The sequence below is a fragment of the Centruroides vittatus genome, unplaced genomic scaffold (genome assembly GCF_030686945.1).
Source record: "Centruroides vittatus isolate TY-2023 unplaced genomic scaffold, ASM3068694v2 contig_742, whole genome shotgun sequence".
NCBI classification, from domain to species: Eukaryota; Metazoa; Arthropoda; class Arachnida; order Scorpiones; family Buthidae; genus Centruroides; species Centruroides vittatus.
The window spans coordinates 1,454,535-1,473,649 of record NW_027122478.1 but is presented as its reverse complement, the minus strand read 5'-3'; the positions used below and the strand labels follow the sequence as shown (position 1 = coordinate 1,473,649).

General features: G+C 29.2%; 1 protein-coding gene across 1 annotated transcript in view; it reads right to left on the bottom strand.

Annotated features, from left to right (window-relative positions):
* LOC136981066 (serine/threonine-protein phosphatase 2A catalytic subunit beta isoform) overlaps positions 1 to 19,115 on the bottom strand; it is a 44,417-nt gene that overhangs the window by 8,219 nt on the left and 17,083 nt on the right. The window contains exons 2-6 of the mRNA XM_067277340.1: positions 11,797 to 12,006; positions 8,973 to 9,146; positions 5,134 to 5,223; positions 4,892 to 5,053; positions 1,746 to 1,864 (exon numbers count right to left, since the gene is read on the bottom strand). Coding sequence (XP_067133441.1) covers positions 1,746 to 1,864; positions 4,892 to 5,053; positions 5,134 to 5,223; positions 8,973 to 9,146; positions 11,797 to 12,006 — 755 coding nt within the window. The remainder of the gene's footprint in view (positions 1 to 1,745; positions 1,865 to 4,891; positions 5,054 to 5,133; positions 5,224 to 8,972; positions 9,147 to 11,796; positions 12,007 to 19,115) is intronic.

Below are 19,115 nucleotides of genomic sequence, written 5' to 3'. Positions count from 1 at the left end.
TCAAAGCATAAATGCAATCCATTGTGTTCAAGTCATCTCCCACTCTCACATTATTACTAACATAAAAGCTGTCATGTGTAAGTGTGTGTATATATGTGAATTCCTTATAACTCCTGCAATTTTTGTTTAATCCATTTGAAATTTTGGTTATATTCATTTTATGTTCTGATGGAAAGTATAGCTACTTATTTTGCATAAATATTAGCTATAGAATAAATGTTTTATTGATTTCGTGATCGCACTATGTCGCAGTAATGTCAGTGACCATGTTATGTTCATGCTCAATGAGGGAATTTCCCTTAAGTTGCATTTTAAAATATTTTGGCAAATGGTATATTTTAAACTTACTTCATTAAATTTAAAATTTAAACTTTAAAAAAAGATAGCTTCATCAAGTCACTTCTATAACAAATTTTTAAAAAATTATTCCATAGTGATCACATGACGTTCTATTATCCAATTGGAAGTAACAATCTGGCAAGCCCATTATTTAGAAAGTGTTATCGCTAATCTAAAACTAACATATAAGTACATACAATTCATTCTTTGTTTTATCAATGTGGAATTAAAAAGACTTGCTATTTTGTCTAAGGGAAAGCGTAAGAGTAAAATTGGTCAGGTAAATTCTAGATCTAAAAAAATAAGAACAGATACCACTGAAGTCCAACTTAAGCGACATCAGAAAGAGCATCACAACATCAAACTCAACTTGAAGCTCTTTTCACTTCTTCAATCTCTACCTTCTCATAAAAAATATTCTGTCATGCTTGACGGGGGAATTTCTAGTGCTTATATGTTTTAATGCTTTTATCACTTTATTTTTGGTGTTTTGTTAATAAATAACACACGATACAGTATATTTGATTTTTAACAATTTCTTCCTGCAATCTTTCTTTGTCAATAGCTTTTGGGCACACCATACATTTTGTATCCTTTAGTTTAAAATTTCCCAAACGGAACTTTTTAATCCACATTTGGCATGCTGAAGCTTAGGAACATCTTCCCCTACACAATACAATTTTTTTTTTACTGTTTGTACAGCATTATATCCTTTTTGAAACTCAAAGCATTATATGCATGAAATGCTTTTTATCAAAAAACATTACAACTTGATGTTATTCAGACAAAATGTGAAGTAAAAAGCTTAAAGCAAGCTTCTAAACAATGAATAAACCTTACATTTCTGTATGTTAAATTTCCCAACTAATAATTAGATCACACATTTATGTTAAGATGCTAAATTCTACAGTGTGCTATCAATAAATGTAATTTTCATTTTATTTTACAGTATTTATGTATTTGATTTATGGTTTCATATTTTAATTCATTATTCAGGTATTTAATTCTATTATTTCTACTTTAAATTATGTATATTTGCTGTTTTAAGTTTATCAAAATAGGTATTATTCAGGGTCTGGAAATGGATTAATTCATTTTTCATTATTTATAATAGGAAAAATTGATTCAGACATCAAATGATCTGGAATAAATTAAATTCAAAGTACAAGACAACACTGTAATAAGTATCAAATCTTAAGCTAGGATTATTAAGTAACCTGTCTGTTTAAATTTGTTGTAAATTTGTTTGCAATTGAAAGTATAAGATGTTTTGAAAATGTTTCCAAATGAAGTAGTGATTGATTAATGTTTTTGAAAACTGTTTAATTGTTCATAAATCTTAACCATATCTATTCATATAAAAATGTTCTTAAATAACAATATTTAGAAAAAAAACAATGACTTACAATGAATATTTAAGAGCATCATCTAATTCCATTATGGCTGCTTGATTTCCACAACGATAACAATAATTAGGAGCACTGAATATAGTAACCACATTTCTATCATGACACCAATTATAACCCTATAAGAATTAAGAGATAAAAACTTAAATAATTTTATTTTTTTTTAAAGTTTCTAAACACAAATATATTATTATTGAATTTCAGATTAGCAGTTTTTCTACTTAAAATAGTTACCCCACATTTTTTATTCAGATGTTCATTAAATAAATGCTATTTTAACATCTATATTTATAAAACTCTATTACAGTAGAGCAGGGGTCGGCAGTTTGTCAAGTGAGAAGAGCCAAATTGTCATGGAAACAAGATACCAAAAGTACCAGAGAGCTGCATTGAGGCTTAACTGCTTGGCCGATCGCTGACCAACTGTGTTGAAGGATGCCCCCTAGTGCACATTACAGGCATTCCGTGACAATAATAAATTCCTATTACAAATATACTGAATTATTTATATTGTTATTGGCTATTGGCCAAATGAATAACAACAATTTATACTGTTAATGTAAATAATAATTTATATTGTTAATTTAAATGTGTGAAATACGACACATCACGGGGGTGCCTCTAGTGGCCGTTTTTGGCATAACGTTACATGGATGGACGGACACGCGATCAATAGGTTATATATATAGATAAGCTTTAAATGCTACCAATTGCATGCGATTCATATTGATCAACGCAAGTGGTCATGTGCGGACGGGCTAAAGAATGGTAGAGAGTATGCCGTGCGAGTTGAAGTTTGTTCGGTGGCTCTATCTCATAAACTCATAAGTTATAAGGCTGCTTGAGATGAGGTGAGATTGTAGTTTATGTCCGAAGAGCTGCAAACGTCTATGCAAAGAGCCGCACTTTCCAACCCCTGCAGTAGAGCATCGATTATCCAACCCCCGATCAACCATTATATCAGTTAACCAACCGCATTCTAGTCGGCAAATTCAAATGTCTGCTAGTGATGTGGCACTACAATATTTGGCTATGTCTTGGCTACTTTAATATTATTTTTGTTAAATTTTTGCATGTTTTAGCTGGCAACACTGGCTCGACCATGAAAGGAAGGCCAGTATTTAAACGAGGCTTAATTTTATTTAACGACGCTTTCAATTGATTTTTTTAAAACGTGTGCGAGATTTAGCGGCAAAAAAACGAGTGTCAGCTGTGAAGCAAAAGAAAATTTTGGACTTCTTTTTCTAATGTATAGGCCTACTTTATGTAAAATATGTAACCCGAATATATATTTTTTTTGTTTTCTATTTTTCAATATACAGTATAGTACTGTATTTATTTTGTGCAAAATAAAGAAATAATTTTTAACGATACAATAGCGACAATTATTATTTTTAAAAAAATTATGTTAGGCTTAACATGGATGAAAATTCAACGCAAAGTAGGTTAATAGCGATATACTAATATACTAATTACATGGGATATACTAATATACTATATTGATCATGTATTTTTTTCATACTTTTCAGTTATCCAACCAACCCCAGTCCCCAATTGAGTCAGATAATCGATGCTCTACTGTATTCTTATTATTATTTTTCAATGTTTTATCTATAAATATATATTATTTATTTGCTTTTATACATAATATTATTTACTTTCATTACATAAAAATTATAATACTGGTATTTAAAAATTTAAATAACTAAACAACTAAACCTCAAAAAAAACTTTTTAATATGCAGCTGTTTTATTATTTTTAATGACCTTCTTTAAGAACAAAAATCGAATGCTTCTGATTTGTATATGATAGAAGATTACACAGTGATGGAATACATGAATCACCTAAACAATATTTACAAAGAAATAGGAGCAGCAACAAACAAAAAGATAATTTTCAAAAGGAATCCAACAGTATACCAGATGCTACGTACAGACAAGGAAGACATAGACCAGAGCCGTATTCCCGGAGTGTATAGGATTTCTGTACAAGACAAAAGGTGGCAAAAAGAACTTTCTACATTGGAGCCACAGGGAGGTCGTTAACCTGTACGCTTTGCATCTCGGTAATCCAAAATAACATCGTAGTTGTGTAGACAGTTTCTGGTTTTTATAGTGATTTTTTAATTTGCAATATCTTGCTCAAAAATTGTTGTAGATCTGATCTGTTTTTTGTCTTTTATCAAGCACATATCACACTTTACGACTGTTCACTTTAAAATATTATGTATGTTTAAAAAATTTTATAAAATTCAAGATTTCAAGAAATTAAAAAAAAATTTTTTTTTTAAATAAACATCCAATTAATCTGTTATATATGTTAAGTAGATAGGTAGATAGATAGTCATTTAGCTATAATATACCAATTAAAGCTCAACAAGCATGCAAACAAGGATTTTATTGTCCAATGAATGAAAGAAGGGTCTCCCATAGACTTAACACAGAAAGGAGAAGTTTTGTAGGTAAATTTAAAAATACGAGGTAGTAACAAATATCTTATTTGTTGAAACAGACTTAGTCTATGTAGATAAAAGCCAATCAGTGCTTAAATCACCACCAACTAATTAATTACAAAAAAAATTGACACTTTCTCCAACTGGAGTACTGCACAACAGTTTAACTAAAACCAGTTTCTCCAATGGTAGTACCACACAACAACTGGTTAAAAGAACATAAAAGAAATGTACAGAACAAGCAGCCAGTCACTGCATGTATATTATAGCAGACCCAACAGAGGTTACAATGAAATGGGAATGAACAAAAGTAATACAAAAGATTCAAGACAAGAGACACACCAACTATGCAGAGGCATGGAAAATACACAAGACCAACCTGATAGGACAAGCAATCAACTTTAGAGAATCAAGTAAAATCTCAGCAGCATGAGAACAAGCGTAATATATATTAGTAAGCAAAAGGGACAGTTTAAAGAAATCGGCAACTGTGGCCTTTTTATGGTTTCAGTCATGTTACTTTATTTGCATTGAGGAGATAATAAAACCACAGACATTTATCAAAATCAAAGAGAACTTTAAATGCACTCAAATGTACATCAAAAATTTTTTCTGTCTTTCAAACTGGAAAGAAATATCAACTAATATTTAGGTGAATACAATACTTATCTATAATTATTATTAATTACTTACTTCCATAACAAGCTGATGTGCTCTAGCAACAAGAGTTAAGCCATTACTATGATTAAAGGTTTCTGAAATATCCTGACCAAAAGTATATCCAGCACCACGTGGAGATATACCCCAACCGCCACGATCATCTGGATCAGACCACAATAAATCACACATAGGGCCCTATAATAACAATATCAGTTAAATAATTTTTAAATATATCTTATATATCAAGCAATATTTTTTGTAATATTATTTGTAACCTCATGAGGAACTTCCTGAAGTCTATCAAGTGCACGTATATGATCAAGAGTATCAATTGAAGGTGAGAGTCCTCCATGCAAACAGAAAATCTAAACAGTAAATGAAACATTTACAATTTAATATATTATTAGAATAATAAATGATTATAATTTAATTATGCATAATAATAGGTTTTGTTTAATGATAAATCTAAATAGCTAACTAAATACAACATAATAATAACTAAACACAAATAAACACAATAATTCAAAAATATTGGGCTTAATTTTTTATTAAACACTAATTACATATTATTATTAATAATTTTAATATATTACATCAATTTGATTCAATTACTAATGCCAAATGAACAACCAGATTATTCATTGGAATGTAACAAAGTTAATTTAATGATTATATATATAAATATTTAATTTAATGATTAAATATAAAATAATTTGGGTATAATTAATGGTTAGGCCACCATCTAGTAATAAATTTAATAATTAGAAATAAACTTTAATTTGAAATATTCTAGAAGAAAAGAATGTCCAGAGCTGATTAAATACACTACTTTATATCTACTCATTACAAATTAGCCTCATTCTTCAGCCTTCATACAGTCTGATGAATAATATGGCAATTCATTTGGCATTCGTGATCACAAAACTTTTATTTTTAAAGATTATCATCTTAAATTTAAAAATTGACCAGATAGTACAATCCTGATTGGGAGAAGCCGGGGATAAATTTGTAAATAAACCACTGATCAGCAACAGATTGAAGAGATCCACTCACTTTGTCTGGATGGCAATTAAGTTAGTCACAAAGATCACAAAATCTCCAATGACGTCAGGACCTAACACCAGTTAAGATAATTATTTCTAATTGGCAGTTGTACGATCAAGTAGGAACGTTTCAATTCTAATTGAGGGTGCGTGGAGTGGCAAAGGGACTCTGGGATTTATGATAAAGTGTCAGCATATAAATTAATTCAGAAACTAGACCAGTTTAACAAATAATACAAAAGAGTTTAATAAAGACTAAAAATATAAGTACAATAATTGAAATCAATTCTAATTATACCATTCTAACATCCCTACATTTCGAGAAAGAGAGTTTACAAAAATATTAGACATTATATCTCTATTCGTGCTTGACTTTCTTTGTTTTGGCAATGGTGATTCAGAGGGGAAGTGGATGATGGAGAAGATAAAGGACACACAGACCAAAATATTTATAAAAACTGATGATAACTGTACCAAATCAAAGTTGCTAGGCCTTTTATTCCAAAGTTTCCTCCAATGGGGAGTTTGAATTTTGATCATCTGATAATGAGTCATTTCAGCTAAAGTTTTGTCATCAGAAATGATAACATCACACTGAGGAAGTGGATGATTGAAAAAGGAAGTGTTGTTTTCTTTTTCTCACCAACTTTTCCCAAAAAGTGGAAAAAGTAGCAAATTTAACAACAAAATATTACATTGAAAATCTCAACATGTTAAAATAAATTTATCCTATTTTGGATTCTCACATTCTGATAATTTTTAAATTTATAAAAGTTCAATACAGTAGAGTCCCAGAAACTCGACTCTTGATAACTCTAAACATTCCATAAAACTCATGTAATTTCTCTCATTTTACTGTTAAAACAGAAGTCTGTAAAACTCGTCATTTTCAGTAACTCATCAGATTCTCAGTTCAGATTAAGTTGAGTTTGTGGAATTCTACTGCATCAATATACCATTTATACACTAAATTTAACTGCCTAATTAAGTTACAAAATATTTTGGAAATATTAGGATATTCATTTTATAAATTTGGCATTCTATCTAGTAACAACACACCCAACAGCCGTAAGTGAACGGGTTAATTTTAGTAGCGCCATCTCTTGCGCAAACTAACAATTAGAATAATTAATTGTTAGTTTGCACAAGAGATGGAGCAACTAAAATTAACCCGTTCACTTACAACTGTTGGGTATGTTGTTACTTAAATTATCGGGTTTCGTTGGTGTTTATTTAGTCTATCTAGTAAAACATTTAATAAATGTATTTATGAATTTATCAAACTAAGTCATAAACTGAGAAAACAGACAGTGCAGATGAATAGGAACATAAAATCAGATTTTTATGATAGTTCCATTTACATAGAGTTCTCAAGGGATCAGATCAAAAGACAAAATTATAACCAAAGAAGTTATAATCAAAATTAAGTCAAAATTCATTGCAAGATGGCAGAACCAGTGATGCCAACCAGAAAAAAAGGCCATCAATAAAACAGGATCCTATATCATGGTTGGAAAGCAAGCAGGCAGGTTTAATTCACCATCCATCTCCTGCTTCTAACATGGTATCATCACTCCAATAAATTTTAATATATTCATAAACTATCTTAATTTCATTCTAAAGTTTATTCTAATGTTTTCAAATTATAGTTTTATAATTTGTTTCAGATGATAATTTTACTAATGATGTACCCAGAGTGCTAATAAATAAATAAAATAAACACAATAAACACACGTTTTGGGAAATGCTAATTCTGATAACAATATCCATGATTGCAAATAATCAAACTCTACTTTAATAAATATTTTAAATTCAAACTTTAAATCTATTAAAATGTACCTTGTTCATCAGATACATTAACATTATATTACAAGCATTAATTCAAGATGTATGTATTTTTAACACACTGATCTAAAGAAAATGGCTTTTTCTACAAAGCTCTGGCACCACAAAGCAGAAAAATGCATATTTCTTAATATGTAGAAGCCAACTATAGTTTTTTGAAACCACCAATAAATAAGTGAAAAGATATTTTATAAAAAATGTATAAAATATGAGTCAACTCATACTTTAACCATCTAATAAATATATAAAATAATGAAATTAGCAACAATAAGTGTTACATGCCAAATCTATCATATTACAGTAAGTCCTCTACTTACGAACTTAATCCATTCGTAGCAGTCGTTCGCAAGTCGAAAAGTTCGTAACTCAAAAAGACGACGTTTGGTGCAAAAACTCAAATACAACATTGTTTTTACAATTATGTAATGTTTAGGCTACTTGAATAATGTTGAATTAAGATTGTTAAAGGGAAGTATAAATTCAAATCAATCACATGTACAGTACATTATTTATTAAAATTACTCATTTAAAACAACTACAAATGTACATATGTATGTACTGTAAATGTTTTAACGTAAAACTTCAAAAATAAACTTGACTATACACAAAAAATAACCAACTGCACTTTAACACATTTATCTGTCAGCTTTGTTCGTAACTTCGAAAGTTCGTAAGTTGAATGTTCGTAAGTAGAGGACTGCCCGTATTTCAGTCAAGTGATCCCATTTATTGAAATGTATTGTGACCAGATATTAAAAATATGTTGAAAAGTTGATTCGTTTGTATCAGTTCTTTAAAACTGTTTCTGGAAAGTACTTGAAAGAAACTGATGATAAAGAAAATAAATAAGACACAAAAAATATACTTTTCAAGCCTTAATATTATTTTTGTGCATTCATTGAAGCAAACTAGAACAATTATTGTCAAATATATTTTTAAATGATTAAGAGAAAATAAAAAAACATTTTTATTGTTTTATTCATTATCATATTGTTATATTTTTTTATATTTTATATATATATTTTTTATTTCTATTTGATTAAAAACATTTATAATATGACAATTGCAATTTAAAAATAAACTATATTGTAATAAAGCCAACATTTTAAAATTCACTTTTATAAATTTTCTTTAAAAAACATTTATTTATTTTTCTTTATAACTATATTAAATGAACATGCATATTATTTTTTAATAAAAATTATTAATAGGAAAAAAACGCCCACCTGACCATCTACTAGAGCAGTAAGTGGTAAATAATCAAAAAGATCAGTGAAATACTTCCACACATTTGCATTTCCATATTTTCTTAAGCATTCATCATAAAATCCATAAACTTGAGTTATTTGCCTGCTTTCATGATTTCCTCTAAGTATTGTTATTCTTTCTCTATATCTAACCTAAAAAAAAACCATATAATTAAAAACTAGAAATATATTTTAACCAAAACACTACAAAATTTTAAATTTCATCAATGGATACCACCACTATAATATATATCAGTGGTTCCAAAACTATTAAGCTCTACAGAAACCTTTAACAAAAATGATTTATGATTTAATCAGTATATTTTTAGAAAAATAAATAATGCATATTACTAGATACCATCTGAACATTTCATGGACCTTCTGGGAATGAAATACAGACTTGAAGATCCCCAATTTTGGATAACTTTGACAATATGCATCACTATATCATACATCAATAAATACTTTCAGTGAAATATTGATAAATATTAGCTAGTTTTACATTACTGATATATGTAATAACTGATATTAGTAATGTAAACTAACTAAATTAATAATAAGAAATATTTATATTAATTTGCAAGAGTTAAAATTAATACATGTTTTCCTTTTCAAATTATAATAAATAACAAAGAAAAATTGCAATAGCAAATTCTTAGAAATTCATTTCATAAGAAGTTACAAGTACAGTCAAACCTGTTTTTGTGTGGGGGATAGGGACCGCATGAAAGAAAATGCATTTAAAAAAAAAAAAAAAAAAAAAAAAATCGCATGAAACTTCATGAGTGGCTATAAAAAATAGTTTTCGTAACACAATTAAAAAAATATTTTTTTTTATGCGGTGAATAGGGACCGCATAAAAAAAGTCTCACGTAGAAAATAACTCGAAACCGTACGAAATAACTAGGAATTGCTTTTTTAACTCTTTGGGCCTTTTTCTGCAACACCTAATGGGGAAAAAATCCTCTAAGAATTTTAATTTTTATATTAATTAATTATTTCCACTTAAATACAAATCTAACATTAAAAAGTTAAAAATAATCGTTAAATAATGATTTTATTTGATAAATATAGCTGCAGGAAGTGTTATTTCATTTAACAAGGCATGAAATTTCACACCTGCAGTCTAAAGCTGGAGGGGAGCTAACTTACCGCATCTGTTCAAATATAACATAATATTTATGGTTTTTATGCTATTAAAATAAGAGGGGACCGAAATAAACATATGAGAAAAAAATTTTACTGAATAAAAAATGAAAAAACCTGCTGATGTCATAGAAAACAACCAATAGAGTTTTTAAAAATTTTACAGGAGTCAATTATGTTCCAATTTGATTGAAATTTTCATATACCGCACAAAAAAATCGCACAAAAAAAATCGCACAGAAAAAGACCGCACAAAAACAGGTTTGACTGTATTTAAAATAAATTTTTCTGAAACATTATTGTGATTTTGAGAATAAAGTTCCTTAAAACCTGAAAACTACCATGTAATCTGAATTTATACTCAAAATGACTTCCTACCACCCCCATATAAACAAAAAATGATGATGGAGGTTGATGATATTCATATCACTGGTAAGCATTGGTATAGCAAAAGGAGTTGAGCATATAAAGTTCCTATAGCATATTCTTCAAATGAAAGATTAATGGTTATTTGTAAAAAAACCCATGAAAGTATCTGGAAATAACATCACAAAAGCACATCATACTGATATTGACTCAATAAGCTTATTTTTCATTAAGCGCTAAAGGATTTTGAAACAAGTTTTAAATAAAAATTTTTGTTACTAAAAAACTGCATCAAGTAGTAACTAGATTGTTAAGAGAAGGTTCGAGCAGTTATTGTTAAGTCATCTCATGACTGTCATATCACAATAGAACTGAAAAAATGTTGGAAAGAAAGAGGCAATTCATGCAATGGCTGTGCATGAACAGACAATTCTTGCTCTTTCTGCTTTGTGCCTGCCACCACAGATGAGATGATCCTCATACCTGATGGCCATAAAAGATGAAATCCTTGCACTTACCAACACAGAGAGGTAGGTGATCATGTTTTGTGCCCAATTTACATTAGGAACATGCAATACTTTTTTATTTTTGCCTCCTATATTCCATTAGGCATGTTCAATTGCATCAGGAAGCATGGACATTGTCATTTTGGCCCATTGTATCTTGAAAATGAAGTCATGGACCCCCATTTTTATTACATTTTTGGATTCCTCATCGCAATTAGTGGAAAATAGCAAAGTTTTCAAAATCAACTGATCAAGTTTTGAGAACAAATGCAATTCTATAAGCCACAAAGAGGCTTCTCTAATGCTCTGCTTCAATAAAATAAATAATCTAATTATAATTATTAAATCAATTAAAACTTTGAGTAAATTTATTACTTATTTCATATTGAGATGCTTTAATCAAATTGTTAATATTTATCAATACTGAGAAATTACCAATATTGCTATCCGTGAAAAAAATTAAGTCTAGTTTGGGAAACACTAATCTATATTAAAAACAAATTCATAACTTATAAGTATTTTTATGATAAATTAAAATTTAATTATGATTTTTATATAAAGAACATGTCTTCATCTCTATTCTATGATATCTAAAATTACATGTGAAAGATAAAGACAGACAGCAACAGATATTATACAATTTGAGTATTTAATGTTCTCATCATCTGACTAACTTTTGCACTATTCTCCTAAAGTTCTGTAAATTTGAGTTTATAAACTTATTTTCTTTTACTTTTCAATATTTTTTAAAAAATTATTCATTTTATTTTTGTTAATATTCTTACCTTTAATGCAACAAGTAAAGAGACAGTTTCCACAGAATAATAACCTCTATCAACATAATCTCCCATAAAAAGATAATTTGTATCAGGTGATCTACCACCAATTCTAAATAATTCCATTAAATCGTGAAATTGGCCATGAACATCTCCACATACAGTAACAGGACATTTCACCTCTTGAACATTTGATTCTTTAGCTAAAATTTCTTTGGCCTGAAAAATAATAATAAATTATATATTTCATTTCATAAAATTTTAATATTTCAAAAAATATATTTAAAGAAAGTCTATCATACTATGAGATATTATCTAAAAGTTCACAAAATTAAGCTATGTAATTTCACTGATATGACTTTTATGAACAGTCTCATAGTAGATTCCTTCTGCATGCCGATGTTGTCTACACATGCACATTCATCTGTTCCAATAATTTCCCATAGCCTAAAGCAGGTATCAAACAGAAGACAACCCAAAATTTATATTTTGTTAGCAAAATTTTTTATGATTCTTAAACACAAATCATGCTACTATTTAAACACTTGGCGTTTTTCCATCTTTATTTAGTTGATACGAGTACGAATACACGTTTTGGGCAATGCCCCTCTTCAGTCAACTAAATATTAAAAAAGGTTATACATAAAATTCTTTTTACAAGACAACATTACACAGAAAAGTTATTTTACAAATATATACTTAAATGTATAAACTGTTTCACGAGACGTACCATTAAATTCTTTATCAACTTTAAAGGTATGCACATGCATAAGGAGGATACATTTTTTACGTCTGTCTAAAGAAATTTTACATACCTGGTTACAAATTTTTAAGGCACCGTTATATTCTTATAAGAAATCTTTTTAAAAATCGTCTCTAAATATTACATACCTTAAATTTTCCAATTTTTCTATATTTGTTAGCGAGATTCTGAATATGCTTTTTATATTAAAAACAGGCTTCACCAACTTGAGATTTTCATACATCTAATTGTAATAAGCAACCAATATATAAATACAGAAACAGTATACTAGTATCAAATGGACATTACCTGATGAGCAATTCTTAAAAATTTTTTGGTTAAAAAACTTTTATATTGGATCTTTTTTGTGCTTAGATGTGATATAATTTATGCTTTTTGCATTTACAAATGAAATGAACACAAAACTAGTAGACTTTGTTAAGTCTTACTTCCGCTTTCCGTCGTAATGCAAAACTTCAAAGCAAAATTTTTATTTGTTTTGTTATTTATCAACCCAAACACTAGTTGCATATCAATTGCTATTTAAGAGTATTTGTCAAAAGTGAAGTGAATTACTTCATTTTAAATGTAGTCTACATATAAAGTGTTAACACTATTACTACATCCAAGTAAACATATTTGTACACAAATACAAAAAAAAACTTCAAAAATATTCATAAACTTACCAAAAAGTCATTTTGTGATAAATTTTCAGGTTATCTAAGGAATTTCGATAACTTGTTTATATAATCACATAAAAAATATTTTATTTTAGGCTTTTATGTTAAACTAGTAACCCAGAATGCCCCTAGTGGGCGTTCTAGCAGTAGCATTGTCATTCTGTGGTATAAATAATAAATTCATATTACAAATAAAAATAATAATATACTGAATTTCTCATGGTGTATCCTACTAAAACGCAGTCAAAAATGCAAAAAACCGCATTTATTGTTATTTTAATATTGTTACGCAAAAAACTGAATTTACTGTTAATTTACATAATAGCTAGGGGCTGTTGTTGGCATACCGTGAGAGAGACTGCCCAGTTTTTCAGTTTTATATAGTAGATTGTAAAAGTGTGTAGCAAATATCAAAAAAATATTTCAATTGAAACAAAGAAGAAAAATGTTAAATAACTAGATAATACAACTAAGTTATACAAACTTTTAATATAAATATTTTTTGAAAATACTTAAAAAATAAGATATTTTACATTTGAATAAAGATATCAATTTGTAAAAACTTGAAATTTGATTTCTATTTAATTTATGTAAATTCATTTATTAAATTTACACAACTAATGACAACATTTGTGATTCCAATAAGTGGATTCCATTGTATTAATAAATACATAACATCTGTATAGAAAACATTAGAAAGTCCACTAAAACTTCAATTGCAGGAGATATTTTTATAAATAAGTTTTTGCATAAGTAAGATTATAAATGTAATCCCTGAGAAACTTGGAAATTATTCCACTAAATAAATGTGTTTAGTAGAAATATGGCCTACACAAAAAACAAATATATATAAATTCCAAAATTATACTCTCTATATTGCTACCATCCAATTGGCCATCACTTATATAAAGAAACTCAATCTAGCCCAAACTTTCAGTCATTAAATAATTTCACTATTAAATATCCAATATCTCATAATTGCAATCAACTGACGACTAGCAAGAAATGCTCAAACATACAGATGAATTCATAAGTTATCTGAAATGACACAAGACATGACATAACCGGTTAGAATAAATTGTGCATGTGCATTCATAGTTCTCATGCATCAGTTTTACTGCTAAGAAATTTAAATACAGAGCAAGACTAACACACTTCACATTATATACATCTGCATAGCTATGTTAAAAAATCCAGAAATAAGTTGCTCAACTTTCCCGGCAACATTTAAAACTACATGTGTGGCACCATCTGTTATGACATTTTGTTATTAAAAACTTGTATTTTTAATTATTATAAAATGCAAAAAGCTTAATTTTGAGGGTAGGGACGGGTTTTATAAAAAAGTATAAATGCTAATAATGAGTAAACTCATCATTAAGTCCAATCCTACATGAAATTTGACACATGATCTCCTCTATATCCCCTCCCAATTGACCTTTAACCACCAAAATTTGATTGCACCAATCCCCCTAGTACACAACCCTCCCTGCAAAATTTCAGAAATTTTTGACAAAAAGTACAGTAGTTATTAAGCTTCAAAAAGGGTGAACAAAATCATGCTCCCCCACACACTAACATCTATACATACAGAAAAAGCCACTAAATTTTTTTGAATTTCTCAACATTTCAAGGTCACAAGTCAAAATATCTAAAAATCTGAGGAGTCATTTTTCAAACAATTACCATATTTTCCTTCTATTATATATAACTGAGCCCAAAAAGTAAAAACAAGATGTTTGTTTTTGAATAAATTTGTTAGAACTTTTCATGTTCCATGTGTTATGGATTCTGACCACTTGTCATGAATTCCTTGAACTCAAATAACCACTATAATTCTATTGTATTCCATAATTTATTACATGTTAAAACAAATAGTATAAAATAGTGGTTCCCAAACTTTATCAGTCTACAGCACACACAGAGTTTAGTATTTTGTTCTGGCACCTTTGTCAAAATATGTGTACAATGACATAAATCAAGCATCTAGAAATGAAAATAACTCTTCGTTTTTGATTCATATCCAAAACTCCACTAAATTGGAAGAAGTAAATTTTGTTTTCTGGCTGTTGTTGAAAGAGAGTTCAATTAGACTCTCTTCTTCCTGTAAAGTGAATTCTGGTGAAGCTTGAACATGGAAAGGATCTTGGATCCATGCAAATTTCTTGACATTGTCTTCCTGAAAGTATTTTGCAAACCAGTCACTGAGCTTTCAGAGGTGTTCGTTGAAAAGGGACAGCAAGTCTTGTCAAACAACAACTTTATTACAGACCAAGTATTTGTGCAATTCAGGGAAATAACGTTGACTGCCATTCTCATTGATTTTCCTTATCCACAACTGCAGCTTTTTCCTAAATGCCTCAACTTTCTTCAAAAGTTTAAAAATGTGCATGTTATTTGCTTGCAGAGACAGATTGAAGGATTTCAGCTTGTCAAATATATCACACAAATATGCTAATTTCAGGAAAAAGTCAGGTTCGGCAAAGTACCTGGAGTTTTCATGACCACCTTTTTGTAAAAAAGTGTGAAATTCTTGATGTAGCTTGAATGCACAAGATAAGATGTTGCTGTGTGAAAGTCAATGTGAACTGCAGTAGTATTGCAATAACATGTGTTCAGCTCCCATGTCCATTTATAGCTTTTTGAAAAATCTGGCTTTCAGTGGCCTAGTTTTTATGTAGTTTACTACGTATACAACATGTTCTAATACCAAATTCAATTAGCTAATCAACTTTGATGCAAGTGCTCCCTACAGATGATGCAATAGGTCCACATAGCATGCAATGCTTTGCATAGAATAAGCGTCTGCAATCCTCCATAGCAACTAGAAATTGATTGAACTCCATCAGTACATATACCGATGCACTTTTCTCAATCCAAATCATCTTCAGTTATAAACTTGTCAAGCATCTCAAACAAGTCTTGAGCCTTTGCACTTCCAATGATGCTTTTGCAGAATGGGAGTCTTCAACGATAATATTATCATCCAGGAAGTGTACATAACAAATAAGGTGTGTGTCTTTGTTACTGTCAGTAGCCTCATCAAGTTGCAGACTAAATTCCCTGCCTTTCATTTTCTCTATTAATTGGTCATTGAGATTCAGAGCTATATGATAGATTCTTCGACTAATAGTATTGTTTGAGAAAGGTACCTTTGAAATTAATTTTCCTGCAGATTCTCCCAGCATAATATTAACCATGTCAAGAACAGCTGGTATAATAAGCTCTTCTGCGATGGTGTAAGGTTTATTGCACTTCACCACTCTGTATGCAACCTTAAAAGATGCTAGCAGTGCATTGTTTGGTACTGACGCTTGTTTAGTAAACAAACTTTTTTCCTTTTGTAAATCTTGTAACTTCCTACTAAAGAATTTGTGAAATTTTTCAACCATGTTAGAATGATTGGTCTCCAGATGTCACTTTAGCTTATACTGGGAGCATACACTCGGGCACTAGAACTTTTAAACACAGCACACACTGTGGTCTCTCTTCATTGTTTACTTCTATTGAAGTAAAGCCAAAATTCAAATAGTTATCATCATATTTACGATATTTCCATTTCTTTGCTACCCCACCACTTGTCGATGCTTGATCACTCTCACTTGAACTGTCAACTTACTTATTTAATAAAAATCTTTCCATTTTCCTATGACTATACAAAAATACAAAGTGACACACTGAAACAAAGCGGGTGCTCCTCTGGTAGTGGGTGTCTTAAAACTGTTTACTTTTCTTCTCAGATGTTTACTCTTCGATTGTTATTTAGGAACTGAACCAGTTTGTTGAAGTGGTGCCATATTTATATTAGCTGCACCACCTACTTAGAACTTTCACAAAACTTCGACATGTCCGATAGTATGCTATATGTCTTCTAGAAAGTTCTACAAGCTATGGGAACGATCTAGTCTAGATAGAAAGTTCCATTAGCTTTGAGGCCCTTGCGGTTTAATCTTTACCCGTTTAATCTTTACAACACCCCAGTGCACACTTATGGAACCCCTGGTATAAAACATTGAACTTGCACATACTATTGTTCAAAAATTAAATGATTGTAGTAAAGAATGAGTGAAGTTCTCTTTCATATGAATAGCTTATTAAATTTACAAATCTATGACTTTTTCAATACTTTTAAATAGTGTTTCAGTATGGAATGTTCAATTAGAAGAGAGCCTTACAAGAAAGTTATTAATATCATTCTTAATATAATAAACTATTTTATCCTCAAATTCATAATCAAAAATCATATAATTATAAAAATAATGTATGTTATAACTTATATGATTTTTAGTGCTTAGTTATCCTAGCTTTAATTATGAGATATTAAATAACTTTTCATGCATTTCTAATTGCCTATAAAAACTAACAATGTTTAACTATTGATTTATATTCTAAATATGGATGATATAATAAAACAAGAAATTATGATATAATTGGTTTTAGTCCTTTCAACACAAAACAATAGAAAAAATAACCAGATTTTTATGAGAAGACAGGTAACAGTATTACTAGGAATTTAAACTTTGATTACCAGAGGATCTAACCTATCAGTAATTATAATTTTTTTAAAATATCTCATTGCACGGATTTTTATTTTCAGTCAGAGTAAAATATGTCTCAGAAAATATTGTTGAATTATGTGTTAATGAAGTGTCATAACTGCAACTTGAGAAAAATGAAATTCAAAGCAGATATTTTAGACAATATTTAATTATACATCAGACAAGTTAGAAAAAAGGAAAATAATTTATTTTCAAAATGAATTGCTAAGACTTTTTACTCTTTCTATAACATTGTTTTTGTTCATAGCTTTAACAACAAATTTTTTTGCCACTTTCTTTGAATTTTTGATCTTATTTCTGTTAGGTTTTTTTTAAATCTAAAAATACACCAGTACACCAAACCAGTTAAATAGACACTAAAAATATTTAATATAATGAATGTTTTTGTCCATATCAATTGGCTATCCTCAAGTTACATAAGACTGTTAAAAAACTTCAACTGTTTAAAAATTCCATTTGAGTTCTGTATTTGATTTGGTATATACCAGAGCTGGGCAAGCAAGAGTTCAGTGGGAACTGAAATGTAGGTTTTGCAAAATGCATGGGAGTCGCAGTTCTGTACTGTCATGGCGGATAGTATGGTTAGGCAGAGAAGGACAGGGTGTCTTGTCCCCCATCTGGGTCGAGAACTTGTTTTAAAAGAATAGATTTGAAATGTCAATTTAATTTATTGCACCAACTTGGAAATAAATTACTAAATATTACATATATATAATTACATATTTTCACAAAATTGTGGAAATAAAATTGTAAAAATAATAATAAAAAACAGAAATTAACACTTTCGGCAAGAGCGCATGTAACTCAAAAAGAGCCACATGCGGCTCTCAGAGCAGCATTTGCCCATGTGATATATACTGTTCTTTAACAGGCTTGTGTAACTTGAGGATGTCTGATTAATAAAGGATGAAAATATTCGTTACAGTAAATATTTTTGGTGTTTGTTTAACTGGCTTGGTGCACTGGTTTTTTTTTTTTTTTGAGATAATATATAGCAGTTCCAGAGGTGTTTAAATTGTTGGTTTTTTTCTTGTAAACCCTACAAATAATGAATTACTTTGAAGATTATGCTGAATAATTATGTTATATAATTTATTTAATGTTTAAACATTTAAAAACATATTCATGTACAATTGAAGTTCCTATAGACTTAAGACGACATTAAGTTATAGCTTACTTGATGCAGAAAATTGTTACTAAAATAATTTGATTATTCTTACAAAAGATATTAAACTTTCCATGTTCTTCATGCTTCTATAATAAAAAGCAAATTATATTACAGAATGCACAGCAATCTATCCAACAATAAAGGTCTAAAAATAGACAAACTACTTTGAAAATTGTATA